The 20,779-nt window shown below is 41.3% G+C and overlaps 1 protein-coding gene across 2 annotated transcripts in view; it reads left to right on the forward strand.

The window, feature by feature from the left end:
* Positions 1–20,779, forward strand: part of LOC117749474 (cadherin-7-like) — a 78,687-nt gene that overhangs the window by 20,218 nt on the left and 37,690 nt on the right. Inside the window, exons 2-3 of one of the 2 annotated variants that reach the window (XM_034560040.1) lie at positions 8,759–9,053; positions 18,392–18,511. In XM_034560040.1, the coding sequence (XP_034415931.1) occupies positions 8,759–9,053; positions 18,392–18,511 (415 nt within the window). Of the gene's footprint in view, positions 1–8,758; positions 9,054–18,391; positions 18,512–20,779 lie in introns of those variants that run through there. The other variant, XM_034560041.1, reaches the window with a different exon arrangement.

A 20,779-nucleotide genomic window follows, 5' to 3' on the forward strand; every position in this document is an offset into this window, starting at 1 on the left:
TGAAAAAATAAATAAATAAAAAGAAAAGAAAACAGTCGTCGCACCGATAGCATCTAAGGAGCCCTTTTGTGACAAAAGAGCTTTGATTCCCTCACCTGTGATACTTTGAAAGGGATGCCTATTCCTGTCCTCCATTTATGTGCATCTCTGTGATGAGGGCAGCTGAATGCCACGCACACGCACACACACACACACACACACACACACACAGAGACAGACAGATTTATAAGTGAAAGCTTACCCTGATTGCTCGCGTGATTTCTCTCATTGATGTGGATGATGGATCTGCATGGCGGCGAGGCTGTCACGCCACAAAAGGCACCGGGGGCGCCGGGTGCGCTTGAGGGCGACTCCGAACTCTGTCGTCTCGTGCAAAAGTGAATCAAAGTTCTTTTTTTTTGGTCACATTTGATAAGTATTTGGGAGCTCGTGTCGCGGCTTTAATGTGACAGATGCATCTCTTGTTCTTAAACGGGTAGTGTGTGTGTGTGTGTGTGTGTGTGTGTTTATGCCTGTCTGTGTACCGTGTGTAGTATTCATGATGTATTTATACATTAATGAATGACATGTTTGTTACTGTGTCATGCAGACTATGTAACGTTTTCTCACAATATGTTTAAAAAAAGCCAGATTACAGCAGAGAACTGGAGGAGAAAAATAGAGAAAAATGTGCAATGAAGTACTGGAAAATTCAGAATATATACTAAATAAATAATTGTTTGAGAAGAAGTTTGCATACAAATATATTCATTATTTCAGGGGTTTCGTCAATTCATTTCATAGAACAATTAACTCTCTTACAACATTATAATATCTACATTCGGTGATACTTCATTATTTTTTAGCATTCATAAGCACTGATAGAGCTGCTTAATACTTCTGTACCTTCACTTTACCACAACTATGTACATATTAGACATCTACAAATACATTTTGAATAGTCATTACGACAATATGATGATTTTTTTAAATATTTATAATTCAAGATATCTGCAATTGCTTTCCGGTTGGTAAGAACGGCAGCTAGATTTCAACTGGTCAGGAATATTAAATGCCTTTTTTTATAATTTATAATTTATTACACTGATGGGATTCACATTTCAGATATCTACAGTGGAATGTGGTCGGATAACGCTAATTAATTAAATTTGAGATCTTTCTAATTGCATTTTGACCAGTAAGAATTAATTATTTGAGTTGCGCGGAGAACCTCATGAGAGATGTGTGAGAGAATATCTTTAATTTAATTAATATTAGACACAACTAGATATATTGTATTCTCCAAACACCTCAATGATTCCTTATTACAAGAAATAAAACATCTTGAATTAAAGTTTTGACTGCGATATGTTTACAGTGTTTTAAATATGTAAAAGGCGTGCCATGTGAAGCCTATTGATTATTATTTTCCTGTCAGATCGGATTGTTTCACTTTGGCTCTTGAATGCATCACGGGCTGCCAGTTAATTGTGTTTAAGGGGTAAATAAAGCGCGTTGCATTGGATGAATACACGTAACTGACATTCACATTCATTTTGATTTAACGCGAACCCGCTGACGGAAACATACATATTTAATTTAATAAATACTCGTGTATATAATACTATTGTTTCGCCTTTTTGAGATCTTTGACTTTCAATTTCTTCTGAACCCCCCCCCCCCCAGAATTCATTCCCCCCACATGGAAACCGAGCAATTATCTCGGTGTTATGCAGAAATGAGCCGCGGCTGTCGGATGGAGACGACGACGTCTATAAACGGCGGTCACAATTCAGAAAGTCATCCGTTGACTGATGGAGTGAACAAGGAGAGACGGGGAGCCGTGAACCCGCGTCCCTCATCTCCGCATTGTCATATATTCATTCAAAAAAGAAAAAAAGAAAAGGAGCTTTTCTTTGTCCCTGCACATCTGTTTGTGTTGATTTAAACTGCCTTCTTCAGCTTATTCGGGGACAGACAAACAGAAAATCTCCTCTTTTTTTTTTTGCGTGTGATTTTTGTTCAATCGATTACGTAAACAGCGTTTCTCTTGATGATTAAACATAGTGTGTGCTTTAATGTGACACTTCGACTGCTCCTATTTCACTGCGACGCGCACACTTCACCCCGTTGCCTTCCGCCGCTTCTCGTCGCTGACACTTCAAGAGGCGTCTCCACCGCTAACGGGGCTCGAACTTAAAAACTGACGGTGCTCTCGGTGATTAAACCGACTGCTTTTTTTTAATTTTTTGGGATCTCCGGCGGTTCAACAGACACAGACACGTTTCTTCTACTTCAACTGCAAAGAATATTTTTCACGGGGCAAAGGATTCACGTTTTAAGACATTTTAAGTAGTTTACAGTGTTAACACGAGAAAATGTTTGAATGTTACATCAAATGCGACTCCACGACCTACTTTTAAATATCTATTGCTGTTAATTCGGTGTAATATACCAACAACGCTCGGAGGTTAGCAAAGATATTTAGCCAATTATATTTCCAAAATGTTACATTTTTGACAAATAAAGCTAACAAATAAAGGTCAATAAACTCTGATTCCTTTATCTTATTCGAGACAAAAAGAAGAATTCCACCTAAAAATAGAAAGGATGCTGCTGTGTCCTCTGACACATTAACTATTTTAACTCAGGGTTTCTATTGCTGCCACTATAATTTGTGCAAACTGAATTTACTCCTCCAGACATCTAACTGCAGAAATTAAGCGCCAAGTGTTGTAAAATATCTGCTGATTTGCTTTTTAGGGTGGCGTAATTCTCAGCGTGGCAGGCTGCCTCACTTCAAATGAGTGTAAACCTCAGATACTTAAGGGAGTTTAGCTAAAAAGGAAAAAGTACCCTCCACCAGCATCCGATATCTTGGTGCTTGAGAAGGTTTTCATCTGGCAGAGTAAATAACGTACAGTTAATTTGGCGAAAACAGACTTAAATAGAATTAACTGCAAATGAGTCCAAAAACAATGCTGCTGCTAAGAAAAATAGACGGAGCTTTTTTGTTTGGAGAGAATTCTCTGTCAGTAAATCTCTTAAATTGCTCCACAAATTACGGAGAGGTTTATGTTTTTTTAGAAACTGCATGTCTTGAATCATACCTCATCTCAATGACTCCAAACCAGTACACACGCAATCATGGCTTTTTTTTGTTGTTGTTGGTGTGTTTAGGGGATCGAATATGACAATAAAGCACATTTTTGCAAATCGGACAACCAACAAACACAAACTGTGAAAAGCTTTAAGATTTACATTAAACACTTTCAAAAACATACACATAAAATAATAACTATTGATGTATGCACTTTATGGAAACACTGTAATAATAATAAAACGTGGGGAAAATAAAGTATACATGTAAAAACTGTAAAAGAGGAAACAAATAAGCAACAAACTACAAACTCATCCGAATAATTATTAAAAAAGCAGCCTCGTTCGTATGACCTCATGCCCGCAAATGAAACACAAAGACACAACCCAGTGCCTTTTAAGGAGCACACATAAAGTACGATGCTTTATGTGTGCGGCTCCCATGCGTCTGTACGAAAGCTAACAGCTTCTCCACGGCTCCTCGACTCCCCGACTTGGAAGTGAACGAGGGGGGAGGCTGAGCGGCTGAGCCTCTGTCAGCGCACACAGCGCCATGGCTACTGTCCACAGCACGGCCCAGTGAATAGACGGAGAGCCGAGCATGTCAGTAACAGCTGCACCGAAAGCCCCCCCCCCCCCCCACCCCACCTCCACCACCCCGTCTACATTTGTCCTTCTCTTTGACCCTTCTTAACCCCCGTCCTCCTTTTATGTGCGCCTCATGTATGTCTTATTTGCGTCGGTCCCCGTAATAACGTTTATTAGACGGCCAAATTTATGATTTTCCTGTTGGCTACGATAACATTATACGGCGTATATGATTTACACAGAGGGGGAGGCTTATTGTGTGCGAGGCTTTTTCTTGTGGAACGCCGGGAAAACAATGTCAGAGTTGTATTGTATTTTGAGGTTGTTTGTGAGGTTGCCTTGCTCGTAGAGACCCCCGTTAAGCCCCCCACACCCCCCACCACCACCCCTCTCCCCGACTTTGAGCTGCTCTTGGGGGCGATTGTTGATTTAAGGGCCCTTGAACGGCAGCAGAGGCTGTTTCGGTGTACCGGATCCAGTGTTGCTCACAGGTCGCCTGTAGGTACGGACTTTTCTATCCATTCTGGATTGAGCACAGTCCATTGAATGGCGGAATTTGTACTCTCCTCCAGGGAGGTGCACATACAAAGCTTGGAACATACATCTTGAGGTTTTTGAGCATTTGTTTATTTATTTCAGATTTATTTATACTTTTCCACTCGCTGTGTTGCACAGCGCCAAGCCAGAAAAGGGGGCGTAAAACAGGAACTAAATAGAATTACACACTTTCCAACGGGATCTTTCATGTAGCGTAGAATTGCAAAAATCCCAAAATGCGAGAACAATTTGTGGCGCATTGTGCCTCGCCGGTGATAGGACGAGCATGTTGCTGCGAGTTGTTATGGGTTCTTTCATGCTTTTCACCCCCTCTACCCTCACTACACGGTAAACAAGCAAACACAGGAGCTAACAGGCGGGTCCCCGGAGAACTGCCTGCATACAAAGTGATGATAAGTGCCGGCACCTGATTTCAGAAGGGTTGGCGTTCAGATTCCTCCCCCTTCCTTCGCGCGATCCCTCGGAGCGCCCACCTCGGGGGGGGGGCACAATTACAGAGGAGTGAAGCAACTATGGCGCTGATGTAAAAGTAATACGAGTCGAAAAACTTCAAATAACACCTGAAAATGAGCAGTGATGGTTTTCAAACAGGGTTAGATTAATGAGAGGGGGGGGGGGGGTTGTATCTGACCAGGCTATACTTTTAATAAGCCCTGCCACGCTGCACATATTTCATGCAGCCCTCAGCGTTGATGAGATTTAGAGATGGAATAAGTGGGCGCCGGTTGCTCCGCTGCCAGGCAGCAGCAGGATGGGAGAAAAGGGAGCAAACGGTTTCGCTGAAATGATCACATAGTGCGCTTGACCTTTGACCTCGGCTTGCTTGCTTTGCGACCCGCCCCAGCTCTGTGCCTCTTGTCCGTGGCATTTGCCTGGAAATCATCTGCTCGCTCCAGATTAAATGTTGACTTTTCTCCACGGCTGAAGTTTTGCTCCTGACAGCAGGAAGACGGTGAACAAACACGGGGCGCTCCATGAGAGAGGCGACATGTGGCAGGCCGAAGGCCTCGAGGACACGGCCGACGCAATCACCCACCGGCCTCGAACGCAGCATCCGTCAGCGCGGGTGGCTGATGGATGCCATTAATTTAAGACCTTTGGTGTTGTATCCACTGTTCAACGTGTACTCTTTCAGTGCCACCAGTATAATATTGACCTAATCATCTCCCCCTCCCCTGCAGCGCGGGCTCCGAAACCTGAAATAGCGTTGTTATTTATCCCCATAATGAGCTGTTGACATTTACAGACAAATTGAAGGAAGAGTTTCAACAATATTACTGTGGGAGGGCACATTGTGATATAAAAAAGAAATGCCTCATAATTGGCTTTTTTTGTCATCGCGCTACACAACGAACAACTGACGACTTCACCGGAAACACTGCGGAAATATTTTTCTTCCATTTTTGACAGTGAAGAGAGAAAAAAAAAAGATCATAATGATTTTTCAAACTTCTAATTTTTCTCTACTTTTTGAGCTCTGGAGCACGGGGGGGGGGGGTTAAAATCATGCGGCATCAAAGAGGTTTTTGACAATCCTTCAGACGACTGTGGAAGTCGGGCCTTTAGCTTTTCATCAGCGGTCGTTAGCTACTGACCTCAAGCTTGGCTCAAGTAGTGTTAGAAACACAGCTGAGATCTCCCGAACCCAAAGGATGGCTCGCTCTCAGCCTCACCCGTACTCCCTGCATGGCCGTTTGGATATTTCCAAGGACGCGATCTTGAAGCACAGCCGGGGAGTATAGCGTAGGAATGTCCTCTTTGATAACCTGGACCTCAATCGCAACAGAAGTCTTTCTTTCGTAGTGCAGCTTCAAGGATCTGAAGCCTGCAATGAGACACAAAACCTTTCATGTTAGCCTTCCTGAGGAATCATTATAAAACTAATGCCATTTACCAAATAATCTGTGATACAAACACTTTAATTTGGTGCTTTTAACATTGTCTGTGGTTGGGTTTTATGTGAGATGGGCACATTATTACCAGATTTTGTGTTTGCAGAAATTGCATGTTTGATAATTTCTAGCAAGTCGCAGTGGCATCACAGTCAAATCATGTTGGGAAAAGTTTCTGTCCTGAAATATCCCATCATGAGCCAATGTGAGAGATGAATTTTTTGAAGTATTTTCTTCAATCTTCAGTCATGGATAGTCACCAATCATGTCTGTTAATTTGAACACGCCGAGTCTCAAGGAGCAGGCCTGCAGAGCATCTCCAGTTTATATTACGTTATGCTCGTTCAGAACTGGTTTGTGAGACTTGTTGTCTGACCGCGTCAGTTTATGGTTGTTTTCCGAACGGCCACACACTCAAATGTCCAAATGTCAGTTTCAGAAATCCACAGCGATGTCTCTGATGATGTCACAGTGTCACAATGGGATGATCTCATGTTGGGCTCGAGACTAGAAATACATTCATTTTTGCAATAGAAGGTCTAATGAGAGGCGCTATTGGTTTGCATTATGGGAAATGTGGGTTCCAGTGTTTTGGGAGTTTGACCCATAATAGGGACTAAAAGTCAAGATATTGCAGCATCAATCTGCTTCTTGTGTGTTCTCCAACTTAATTGAAGAGCAATACTAAATTGCGGAGGAACATTGTTGGTGTTCTTATGAAAAAGTGTGCCTTATGAGCAAGGAAAACAATTATCTGAAAAGATCCATTTTAACAAACCCACATATTGATATACTCACAGCTGCCTTTCCTGATTTCATAGATTTCCAAGCAGTAAGTGGCAAAAATTATTGAGGACACTGTCCAGGTTCAAATGAACCTTTTGTCCTGTCTGCACACTTTTAACACCACATATTGAGAATCGTCGCGAACAATTACTGAAAAATAAATCCGCTAAAAGCTCGCTCTGCGTGCTGTTAATTGGGGTGTTTTGTCATGTTGGAGGTGATGGAGTAACGACATAAATACGCACTCTGCTAAATGCTGACAGTTTGAAAATGGTCCATCTTTTCCATCTTTAAACAGCAACAATGGCCTCCCTCTAAGACACATGCCAGTTTCTGCGACGGCTTTGACGGTGAGACACTGACGGGGTCGGCGGCCGTCGTACGGCTCTGACTTCAAACAAGATTATTCAGGGTTGGTTACTTGTCACGGTAATTGTAATGCTCCAAAAACTTCTGTAGAGTTGCTCAAGGATTATTTTTGTTGGCGTTGTACTTTGAGGAGGGGGTCTTAAAGTCATCCTGAAACTCGTGACTTGTTTTACTGTTGTAGGTTCAAAGACAAAAATGTAACTCTGTCTGACTTCTTTGTAGACCCGTATGTCTGTTTGTCGAACATTAAAACAAACTCCTATTAATATTTTAGCTACTTCAAGAAAACAAAACTCAGACTTCATAGTGGGAGCCCACGTGCTTTGTGCTAAAAAGATTTGATTTGAAGAGCATGCATTTGATGTTATTTTTTATGTGGCCATTAAAAAGGATGGATCTGACAGTTTGGCCTTAGCTCTTGCTATTGATTCTCAGGGGGCGAAAACCTGTAGAATCTGTTTTTTTTGTTTTTTTTGTTTGCTATCAATAGGCTGCTCTTGTCAGAAACATGAGGGGAACTGTTGAAAAAATATCAACTTGAATAATCAGATGTCGTATCAAAGAGATATGTCATTTGCGAAAATTGCACAGAGAACATTCACATCTACCATCTGTGCTCCTTTTATTCCAAGGGGCAGAACATGGTTGAAAAGAAGCACAACATGGACCACAGAGACTTCATTCCGTGCTATTTAAAAGGCTTTTTAGATATTAGACTAAAAAAAAAGAAGCATTGACACTTACCGTCTGAGTAATTTAAGAAAAGATGCCAAAGACAAGGTCAATATGCGTGAAATGTTTCCAAGTGCACCTTTTTAAAAAGCTTTTCATTAAATCTTTGGCAAAAATGTTTTTGACATATATTTCCTGAGGAAACATTTTTATCTCGATGTTCCAAATGACAGCTTTCTGGACAGATAGATGTTATTGAGTTGCGTTCGGTGATCTTACTTGGTGAACGGCCATTTGTCATTTCTGGAGGTTTTAATGGAAAATTGCTAGTTTGATCATCTGCAATGACTATTACATTAGTAAGCAAGTCACAGGGACGCTGCAGTAAGTGGCAACATTTCATTTCATTCCATTATTTTGTAGCAAAATCAATTCATGCATAAATGCGGCGTGTTTTGATCTGATTCAGATGTTTGCTTGTATTGTGTGCGTGTGCTTGCTGTACACATCAACAGTGAAATTCACATGGTGTGGATGAATATTTTAAACAAGATTAGCATATTTTAGAAATAGTTAATATGATATATATATATATATATATATATATATATATAAGTGACATGAAATGTTCTAAAATACATTTAAGTTCACATTCCAGTTTAATCAATGTATCACTTGTTATCTCTGGATAGATAATGTAACATGTCCTTACTTACGTAATCATCAAACCTTCAAGACATGAAAATGTGAAAGGATTTTTTCTCTAGAAGATTCCTTATACGGCCGCCTCAATCCGATGTTCTTTTTCCCTTCAGCTACACTCAGATGTGGACAAAGGGGACGGCAAGGTGAAGTATGTGTTATCTGGCGAGGGCTCCACCTCCATCTTCACCATTGATGAGAACACAGGGGACATCCACGCCACAAAGCGCCTTGATCGAGAGGCGCAGGCCTACTACACCCTCCAAGCTCAAGCCGTGGACAGAGTCACCAATATACCCGTGGAGCCCAGGTCTGAATTTGTGGTCAAGGTCCAGGACATCAACGATAATGAGCCAAAGTTTCTAGATGGACCGTACTTGGCCGGAGTACCAGAGATGTCACCCTTAGGTAAGCCTCCCCATTAGCCTTAGATATAATCCCATATAGTTCCCTCTTTTATATCTTCCCCTTTTCCATTCATTTACTTTATCCCTCTTTTTTTACAGACTCCCATATTTTCACTTTCTCTTTGACTTGCCCCTCGCTCCGACATCTGCATTAGATAATTTTCCACCTCACTGACTTTGTCTTCATCTCTCTCAGTCTTTAGGTCACGGGGGGGGGGAGTTTGCAATATTAATTTGAATCCAGCGTGTTCGCTTTGTAACACTCAATATGCACTAATCACATTGAGCCAAATTTAACTGCATGAGCATGTTCTTGTGCTTGAATTGAGCTCCACATCAAATGAGGTCCAGCTTAAACTACTTGGATTGTGGCATCCTTTAGCCAGAACATGCAGGTGTATTGTCTTTGTGTTTCTTTTCACAAATACCGGATGCTCATAAATAAGCACTTAGTAGTAATCATCACTTCTTGAGGTCTTTGAGCTTTTGAAAAACCTTCAGATCAGTTTTTTTGAAAGTTTGATGGTGTACACAAACATTGTACTGTTTGTCCCAAGTTCCCCTTGGAATTTCAATCATGTAGCACGTTTAGAAACCCAAAGAGCTTCACAAAAAGGAATTGAGAGGGAAATATTAGAAGGATAAAACTCAAATTGTTTGAAGCTGGCACAATCTAATTACAAGCAATGATGAACAGATAGTTGTTTTTTTTAGAGCACAGTGGCTAAAAGCAGCTCCATGTTTTTAGTTATATATAACAAGAAGCAGAGAAGTACCAGATGACCAGATAGGTCTTTCTTTTCAGTTTGTGAGCTAGGACCTTACATATTAAAAAATATTATTCATCAGTTTCATTGGGGTTATTGAATTGATATTGACAAAATATGGAGGAAGAAACACTTTACTTACATTTAGCTATCAGACATTTCTTATCTACCTTCTATTCAGTGTCGTTCCAATTCACGCTTTGCTAAGCCCCGCCCCCAGCTGCTACTCCATCAAACTGTCAGAGCTACCATGGAGCCCATACTGTCACTAACTGCTTTCACTCTTTCAATAAATACTTCTTCTTTTTTAACAAAAAAAGCAATTTCAGAGAGAAGCAGACAGCCAGGTCTACAATATGCGTCTGAAGGATATATTCAGGATGTCAAACTGATTGAAAACAGGTTAAAAAGATATAGATGGAAGCTAAAGCCTACAGATCACAGTGTAAAAGTGAACCACCTGGCAACCGAGACAGAAGACAATGAAATTAAGCCCTAACACTGTTCCTGTGAAATTGGGAAGGTCTTCATCCACTGATGCAATCACTACAAAGCAACAGCAGCGTGCGTTTACATTCAGTGTACCTTCTGTGGCTTGCATAGCAATGACGTGCTAACGCTAGTCAATGATGTGCTAACGTACTCTGCTAATGCTAGCTCCACAGGTTTATACATATAAACACAACAGAAACGTATATATTTTGAAGCAGTTGCATGAGAGTCTATGGAGTAGAGCCGTATAGCTGTCGGACCCCGGTCAGAGCTAGCCGTAGCTACGCTATGATTAGCCAGTCTGCGTTTGAGGGGTGGGGATTAGCAAAGGGTCTGTTGAGCATAGATCACGCGAGTTTACAGCCATGCTAGCAGCTCTGTGAAGCTGTGCTTTGACCGAAACGCTGACGTCATGCAAATATATAATGATTGTCATATTCACAAACGTATTCTAGCTAATTGGTAGTAAACACAAACTACAGCTGAGGCTGATGGCAATGCTTTTAAATTTGAATTTGGTCACAAAGTATTGGATAATTATGAATGTTGATCCGATGAAGTCGGATGATCGCAAAAAGTCCTAACAAACGAACCTCAAATGTCAAGCTGAAGTTATTATAATTTCATAGCATTCCCTCCCGTATTTCAGTCAGGACCAAAGGGTTGCACCAACCGACCGAAATACTGCTACTAAACAACTCTGCTAGCATGGTTTAAAACATTACGCAGCTGTAGCTGTCGTAAGGACGCAGCGGCTCAAATATCCGTTCATCACGTTAGCATTTATCACAGCAGATGGGGTTTTCTTTCTGTCTGTTATTAATGCAGTCCTGGAAGGAAGCCATCATATCAGACTCTGCCTTTAACATGCTGCTTCCTGCTCCATGGTCAAGATTTTCCTCCAAGGTTTAGAGCGGGTCACGCTCCAGCTCAAATTGCTGGTAAATGCAAATGAGCCACAACAACATCCTGAGGCTTTTCAGCTTAGCAGGTGTGTAAGAAACAGAGAGAGAGAGTGACCTCCATATTGATAAACCATGGTGTATGTGCTCTTTTAATTTAACTTAACACAGCACCGATAATATTAGTTTCACAAAGGCTGTTTGGCTTATTTCTAAAGGTTTGTTTTTTCTTTCTTAATTATAATTTTACAGGGAACCAATACATGCTAATTAAACTCAAGAAGAAATGGGTGGTGCTGAGCATAACATGCTGCAAAAAAATTATATTTTGCGCTTTCTTTAAGTAAGTCTGATGTACCTACATTTACATATTTATCGCATCACATATTCCAGCAAAGACCTCTAGGCTTGTAAATGTTGATGAGTGACGCATGTTTAAAAACTGACTCGAGCAAACTTAAGGTCTGAATCATGCTTGAAGGCCATGGGCATGTTTTCCACAAATTGGGCTTCGTATTCCCTGTTCCCACGTACAGGGACCACTCTGCTGAAAAATGTCTCTGAAAAATGTCTGATCCAGACAAATACATTTCTTTCCATCCATTAGACCCAGCAGCACAGGCATCCTTAACCTCCTCCAGCTCCTCCCAAGGGTTCTCAAGGCGCTCCCAGGCATGCTGGGAGCTGTGGTCTAATCACAAGTGAGCTCTGAGTGATGGGATGGAGGCAGGGTTGAACTCGAGAGTTGATTGACAGCAACAGGGTGATGTGTGCGGCATGTTGCAGTTCATTTGATTTGTGAAAACTGCAAACACAATTTGTGACTAATACATTATATTTATGTCCTTTTGAGGCGTTTTCGTCGATTATTAATCGCAGACATTCAGTTGCAATGACGCAATACATTCTCTGAGAGGAAAATATACAATTCTAGATATTTTGATGACCGTACCCTGGTCATAAACAAAAAGATTTGTCATGCACTACAATCTGCAGTCTTGAATAATAATTCCTTATCGAAATGGGAGCAAGCAATCAGTCCTCCCTCAATGTTGAAAAGATAAGAAGTGGATGTCGGTTAGTCAAATATGTGCGATAAGGCACAACAAGCGTCATTCAGCAAGAATGTCTAAGACTGTCTACCTTTTCTGAGCGAGTGAATTACACTTTGTTTTTCTCTCAACATATCCTGGAACCAGTCTATATAGCAGTTCTTTTTGCCTTTTTTTCCAGAGAAATTCTGCAAAGAAATCTGTGATGTTGCCACACAGTCTACGTTCATAACTCTAGCTGTAATTTAAAAGGAGAGCATGAAAGTGTGTTAGTGGGCCCGTGAGAACTGGGGGAACATGCAGCGCGATTGTTTAATTTGAATGCATTTCTCTGAAAATATAAAGCTAAAGCGGGTGTTCGATCGCTTTTTAAACTTGCGATAATGAGTGATTAGATTTGTTTTTCACCACACCTGACACGCTGTGAAACATCAACTCCGACGTACTCTCACCTTTTTAAGTGTTAGCATGTACTTTAACATTAGCTTTCACACGTGACGGATATTTTTGTCTAATATTTACTCTCCTTATGAACACCACCACTAAAGGCTCCACTAATATCCACCAGCTAGTCGCTGACGGTGTCTGACTGCGGCTCGCTGCCGAGCAGGTGTAGCGTACAGAAGGTTTTTTTTTTGTTGTTGCTGAAAAGCAGCAGCTGGGAGCGACCTTTTAAAATCAGTGAGAGTGAAGCGGAACGGTAAAGTTGCGTACCAGTAAAACAAAACGATGAAAGATGCTATAAAGCTCCGTTTCACTGAGGGGGAAAACCGCAGAGCATCGTTCTCCTGCAGGTTAATCATTTAGACCCCTTTTCAATATATATACCCCCATGTCAATATAACATTATTCATTACCGGCACTTTAAATTTCACGGTTTCACCAGCATTGGCGAATGAAAGGCCCACTGCACTTTTGCACACCAATAAACACAAAGGACAAAAAAAAAAAAAAAAAAGGCGTCACCCTCAAAAACCTCTAACTATGCTTGGCACCCAGACAGATGGAAATTAGAGAAAAACAAAAAAAGGCATTATTGGCTTTCTTACAACCTTCAAAGTGAAAATGACAAATGTTCAGCGGGCACACAGTGGCAGTGGGAGTCGTTCCAAGGGAGGCAGTGCTTTGCTTACTGCACCGGCAGGGAGATCTCTGAAGGATTACACAGCCGACTGTCAACGGGGGGCTACAGAGCTCGGGCTTAAGGAACCACAGGATTAGAGTACAAGGGCTTGGAGTCTCGATAAGACAGCTCCTCGGTACATCAACCACAGAGGAGGACGGCGTTCGCACCACGAGCGCCGAGTCGCAGGGTCACCCTCGCCACTTTATTTACTCCGCCGGTTCTCCGTGAAGGTTGAGAGAACGATGCGCCGCCTCCCCTTGTTTTGTTTTTTTTGGGGGGGGGGGGGGTGGTGTAAATATCTGCTCAAAGCAATCATCGGCGACGTAAAGAGCAGGCCCCTCCCGTCCTCAATAATTCCTTTTATAGATGTCTTTAAATCATTAATGGTCACAGCTCTGCACCCGCTGATGAATGAGTTCAATTTAGAGGAAATCATGAATTGAATTAATTAAAGTAATTAGAGGCGAGCGCTCGTCCGTACGCGCGGAGACCTTTTGGCCCGGGGGATCTCCGGAGGCTTTTGTCTTAATCACGGCGGGGATGTCGGATGAGGAGACAGGAGAGCTGGAGGACAGTCGGAGGTGTGACAGTCGCGAGGCTCGGCAACAGGGGGGGGGGCGACGGGGGCAGTTTGAGGGCTCATTACAAGCAGAGAGAATGTAATGTCATCCCAAGGCCACAGATCCTGAATGTATTCCTCGCCAGTCCTATATCCAGCTGTCGCGGCTCCTGTCTCACTCTTGAGAGCTCGAGATCAAAGACGGTGCAGTCGTTTATTAAAAGGTAATGAAGAAAGGGTTCCGGATTATGGAAAGCTGAGTGTGTTGGCAGTGTTTATTTCTCAGATCCTAGTTACTCGTTGTAACTAAGTAAATATTGTACACTTGCTGTCCTGTGAAAACCATGTATGGCTTAGTTTCTGATGAACTGAAGGATGAAGTGTTCTTCTACTTCTTGGGCGCAAATAATGTTTTTTTTTAAAAAGCCTCTTGGATCCGCAGGAAACCGCATGGTCACAAAGCTAATAACAGTTTTAGAGATATATTTTCACAGGACAGCGGCACTACAAACATATGATCTTATAAAATATGATATATTGCTGTAGATTAAACTACACTCCAAGATATAAGAGAGTTACCGTCAGCACAACCTTGAACATCTACAGCCGTATATATTTCCAAATACGCGTTAATGCTGCCGTGGAACATTTTATTGCACACTTACTACTTTTACTTGTAATGGAGTATTTTCCCACGAGTACTTCTTCCACCTCGCGGTGTACTGGATCACATTATATTTTCTAGGTTGTTTCACTTTTTTATTTTATTTTCCTTTTGTCATTGAACTGAACATTACAGGCATCATAAAAGTGGATCTTTATGGCAGAACGGTTGTATCAGATTGCACAGGTGTACCTAATATAGTGGTCACATTGCATGTTGACACACACTTAGAAAACAGCAGGTAGTTTAGTAACTTTCTTTAAAAGCGCTCTCATTAATTTTCTCTTCGCAGGCGCAAATAAATGTGAAATGAACTCCAAACCCTGTTTATCTGAAGCAGGTGTGAATGTGCACGAACACAATCAACTTAATCAACTGTGGCGCCGTTGAATACTCATGAAGGCATTGCAGAATTAGTTGGCATAAATGGACTCTTTTAATATTCATAAAATAGATATTTTTGTATGTGTGTATGTATGCAATAACATCTGAGTCACAGATTTGGTTTCCCAGTCGCTCTCCTTTATTGACGTGCTTGTATTTCTACATGCAGAAGAAATGTGCGTTTTCCATTGTGCGTTCAGAAATGCATATTGACAGGTGGATATGCGGCCCCGTGTACGCAAGAGGGCTGAAGCATACCTGTCTCCCGTTCACATTTGAGCACGCCACATTTATTTTCATTACTGGACGGATGACAGTTGCTCACCCAAGATACGGAATTGATTAAGAAACCTGTTTTGCACACAGCTGCAGGGGAATACATACCCCAAAAAAAAAAACGTGAAGATCGGCTCCATCACGTCAATGAAGACGGACTCGTATTGAAGGGACACGGACAGGGCAAACCGAGTAGCACACGACAGCCTCGTGGAGCAGAAATAATCTATTTAAATTTCAATTTTTGTGTTGTTTTTGATTTTTTTTTTTTACAACAATTCTGACAATACCTTTTTAAAGCTCCATCAAGTCCATATTGAATGTTAATGTACAGTCTCGTCTGCAGAGCACTCTGCAGAGGGATTTTAACTACCAACCTGTTAAAGAGGTTTTTCCCACCGCCCCCGAGTTCTCTTCCATAAAGCCGTCCTTTTGACCTTGGCGTTTTTTAAACTACCTGTAATATAACCTGTCATGACTAAGAGGTGATGATATAATCGAGGTGTCCTTCGACAACCTGGTGATAACTTTTCCCAAGCTTCTCTTTTCTTCTTTCTATTATAGAGCCTGTTAATTTATTTGCTTTATGGCCAGAATGGAGGACTTTAATCTTCAATTTACATGATCACTTTTTTCATTTTGTAAAAAGACCAAAAAAAAGACAAAAACGTCTCATGTTAGAAAAGTGAGATTTTTTTTATTAGGATGTTTTCTTCGAAGTATAATACCGCCAACTTGCAGGACGTCACTTTCTGTCAGACGCTACAATATTATAGCTCGGTATATATGTGCGGCTAGCCATTAAAGTGAAATATTCCAGCAGCTATTCATTCATGTGTCAAACATGGGGCAAAGGCACACATCTTTTTTTTCTTTTTTTCTTCTTCTTTCATTTTCAAGGTTATTTCAACAATGGCTTTTGTTGATGATTTCACTGCCGCAAAGTAGTCGGGGAGGCGTCGGCCTTTAAGGCCATCGCTGACGTACAGTCTAACACCAAACAATAACCTCCGAGCCGCGGTAATATATTATCAGATGGCTATCAATTCTTTTGACATTAAAAAATAAATAAATCTGTAACCATTAAAATGAGCCCAGTCGGGAGCGCGGAGGCTAATTCACAGCGATATGAGCGACCTATTGAAATTGATCGGCTGATGATTGTCGCCGATGATGTTTTTCTTTCTCTCCGCGGAATCTTCAAACGTTTCTTCCGCCTTTTCTTTTTTTTTTTACCTTTTTTTTTCTTTTCTCGAAGCCACGGCTGTCGGCTCGTGTCACATCAACCGGCGTTCAGTCGCCGTGTTTTAAAAAGGAAAACACATAAGGAGTCGTGTCTGACGTCTCTCCTCTGCCTCGGGAGGAAGAGTGGGAGAGGACAATACTGTACAGACACAGAAACAGTTGTCAGTTGTCAGCAGAGTTCACCGTCGGGTTTGAAAACAAATTTTCTTCTTGTAAGCCCGGGAGGAAGTTTGGGAATTCGTGGCTCCAAAGGGCACGAAAACAAAATCATACTTTATACCGTGGGTTTTTATAACTTTATCAGCTGTATACTCCACTGTATAATGTCAGTATGGGATATGACTGTATAGCAATGAGTACAATACGCGTTATATTTCCTGTCTCGTCAAACCTACCGCCGTTAACTGTGGCTCAGTAGCTAAAAGGCAGCGGAGGGTGTTAGCATTAAAGCTAACTGATGTGTGCATTATATAATACTGATTAACACATAACTTGGTACTTTAATTAATTGGTTTCTTTATTTAACAGCCAAAATCACCCATTCGTGAATTACGGGTCTTTTTTTTTTTTTGTCTCTTGTACGTTTGACACATCTAATACTCCTTAAACTATACTTAGTCTGTTAATTTAGGGCTTTGTTTTAATTAAGAGGTATTTAACGGGTTTGGCTTTTCACCTTTTTAGATTAATGCAGAAATTACAAATTGCATCTCTGCTCACAAGTTCACAAGTTAAAGGAGGTTTTCATGGGTAGATTAAGTATTGATTTAAGGGATTATCATTTATGTGTGGATTCCAGGTTCAGTATCTCCTTGTTTTTTTGCACAGATAACTTTCATTGTTTTGGTTGAATTAAATGTCCCCCTTCTCCCTTTTCGCTTTACAAAGAGCCGTATCCCTCCATCTAATCCAGGAGCTCTGCCTTGCATTGTGTACTATAGCACCCGCCGTTCACAGAGCACCCTAAACAAACAACACTTAAGATGTTTTTGCAGCAAAAACTGCCACCCTGGCTCAGGCTTTCAAATTTTTATTTTGTTTACTTAGTTATATTTTCCTCTCTGCAGATCGACATCTTCTCCAGAAGCAGTTTGCGTATCAGTAACTGAATGGGTTCCCATCTGTGCACGCTAGCAACGAATTTTACTGCAAGATTATATAATGAGTGTGAAGTAAAAAAAAAAAAAAGGGGAAAATGTTTTCCCAACTGTGCCTATTTCTAAAACTTCTTTTATCTACAGAGATGTTGTTAACACAAAGATACACTGTCCAAACTCTTTGCCTCTTCTAAATATTTGGGGATCAGTGGGATATGAGATACATAATCGTTTCTTTTGTTGGTGTGTTGGGGGGTTAAGTGCCAGTTTAAAAGAGCACAGATTGGTCGCAGAACTCATTTGGCTGCAGAATTTGAATCAACAGATTGAAGTTACCCCGAAAAGAAGCTGCTGCCGACTGATCCGCGGGAGGGAAATGGAAACGATGGCAAGTGGGATGATCTCCAAAGGCTCCGAGTTACACTTTAATCCTGCTGCAGCATCGCCCTGCAAATCATTGCAAAAAATAAAACCAAAAGTGTCATTTGTTTTCGCAGCGTTTGAGGCCGAGAGCCAGTAACATCTGTGTACAAATGAAACTAAAGTAAACAACAAAAGAACATGAGTTATGATTTAATGACAAATGAGATTATTTACAGCCTCGGAAGTTGCAGTTTCATTGCTTTCTCCCTTGTTTTTCCCCCCTCTCTCCATCTTTCAAGTAGAATTGGTCACACGCTCTGATGATGTGACGACAGCTTCCACATTTAGCTCTCGTTTGACTCGGCTTTCCGGATGTTGTCTTGGAAACTAATGGAGGGTTGTCTGCCCACAGGAACCATGGTGGTGCAAGTGGCAGCCACAGATGCAGATGACCCGACGTACGGGAACAGTGCCAGGGTGGTCTACAGCATCATCCACGGGCAGCCGTACTTCTCAGTGGAGCCCAAGACAGGTAGGAACAAACACCTGTGAGACGACACGGAGGTGACGAATGCACATATGTGGCTAATTTATACTGTATTTGTATTACAGTTGGCTGATTTAGCTAGATAATTACAATGTAGGTAATTACAATTATTGAAAAAAATACTCTCTGGGGTCTACGGTCTTTTTCTCGATTTTACATAATTTCTTAAATTCACCTTTTAAAAAAGGTACTTGCATATTATACATACCCATGTGTCCAAAACAATCTCAGTTATCTATATAATGAAGCACCATTGTCTTTAGGCACCGTGTAAAGAAGTCATTTGGCCCTAAAGCTGAAAAGTTGAAGTCTGATTTATTGAAATTCTTCAAATCTCTTGTGAAAACACACCTTTATTTACTCATGTGGACAAACTGTTTTGGTGTTTGAAATTGGTTTACCAAAGGTCTTAGGTTCACACAAGTGGTGGAATATATGAATAAAATAGTAGATACATGTAAATAAATGTCTGTTTTCACCAAATGTGAGGGACTGAGATAAAATGGGACTGAGGAATGACTTCATACGACAGATCAAGCTTCATGGGATGTATGCAAATAAATAAACATTACAACCGTTTTTGTTTAAAAAAAAAAAATAGATTTACTATATATTAAGAACGAGAACAAAATATGTCCCATGTATAAAAACAAACTATTCACTATATTTACAAAATGTGCATGTTTACGCAGAAACAGAAAACAACTGACTATTTACAATATAGTTGTATTCACAGGCATGCCATGCCATTGCGTGCCATGTCACGTAGATGACAGGGCCATCGCGGATCCATCTAATTCCTTACAGGACTCCTTGTAAGTCCCTCAGGCAGCAAATCTGCACTCGTGGAGAGCCTTGAAGTGGAGAGCGTGGGGCTAGAATAGAAATTGTCCATATATACACGTGGTAGCCTTGTGCCAAGGTAACCCGGGACATCACAACGTCATAGGACAGGCCGCGTCCGGAGGGGATGTGGCTTTTGCCGAAGGTAAATAGAAAAGTCCACCGTGTAGCCATTCCTCGAGTCCACCAGGACAAACAATTTTAATCCACACTTTGTGGGAATGTCCTTCGTGCACTGGGTCATCCCAGTTTTAGCCTTGGAGGCGACCATTCTTTCATCCACAGACAGTTCTCTGTGGGGATGATAAAATGCCTTGGAGGCATTCTCGACGGTGTCCATCAGGGGTTTGAGTCTGAAGAGTCCGTCAGGGTCGGCCGTGACCTCTTTACTATCGTTATGGACGTCCTCATCGGGGGTCGCTGAGGTGAAGGTTCCAGGATATTGTCTTGTATCTGTCGCGTGGCACGACCTGTAGTGGGAGAGGCAAGGAGAAATGGTGATTCGGCCATGTGTAGAAGCAACCCGATGTTCTTGTAAAAAGCCCCCTACGTCTAAGTCTGTCCGTTAGAAATTGTTGCCGTTCGCTATTCGTTTAGCTGCCGGCTTGTTTGTGTTTTGACACATGGTGAAGACATGGGAAGAAAAGTTTGAAGAGATCCAGGGATGTGTTTCGTTGAGGTTGAGCTGCTCCCCTGGTGTTCGACTATACCTTGAATAGGGAAGGTAGCGCCGTAGTAGCACTTTGGTAGCACTTAAATGGCTCTTACTGATAGCACTTTGTAGTTTAACTCTTTAGTAGCACTTAAATGTCTCTTACTGATAGCACTTTGTAGTTTTACTTTATTGAAGAAATTGTACTAGCTTGATTCTTGTTGTTCTGAGTTTGGACTCATGGTTTAATGCACTCATTGTAAGTCGCTTTGGATAAAAGCGTCAGCTAAATGACATTTAATGTAATGTAATGTCCGAGCTGGCTGAAACCTGGAGACAGGGGGAGCGGTGTCTCTGTCTGTCTTCCAAGACAGCGGAGGGGTGGGTGGTGGTGCATGGGGCACTGGTGGGTGTGGGTGGAGAGGTGGGTAGGTCCTCAGTGTTCATTGGTTAGGTCACTATGGGTTAATGTACATATTTTTAATGCTGCAGTCTTTTTTTACATGCTGCTGTGTAGCTTAATCTATAATAACATGTACAATTTGTGGATTATTATCAATAAGGTGAATATAAAAAGTCACTAGAACTAGTTTGAACAAAATTATATTATTTAGAGAAGCTGTATAAAGCAACGCATCATTGAAATACTCCACTGAAGTACCTGGAAATTGTACTTACGTATATAGAATTTGAGTACATTTACTAATTGCATTAATGCTGACTCTGAAAACACTATTAATACATATGTTTTGCAATCA

Source organism: Cyclopterus lumpus, chromosome 20 (genome assembly GCF_009769545.1).
Source record: "Cyclopterus lumpus isolate fCycLum1 chromosome 20, fCycLum1.pri, whole genome shotgun sequence".
Taxonomy (NCBI): domain Eukaryota; kingdom Metazoa; phylum Chordata; class Actinopteri; order Perciformes; family Cyclopteridae; genus Cyclopterus; species Cyclopterus lumpus.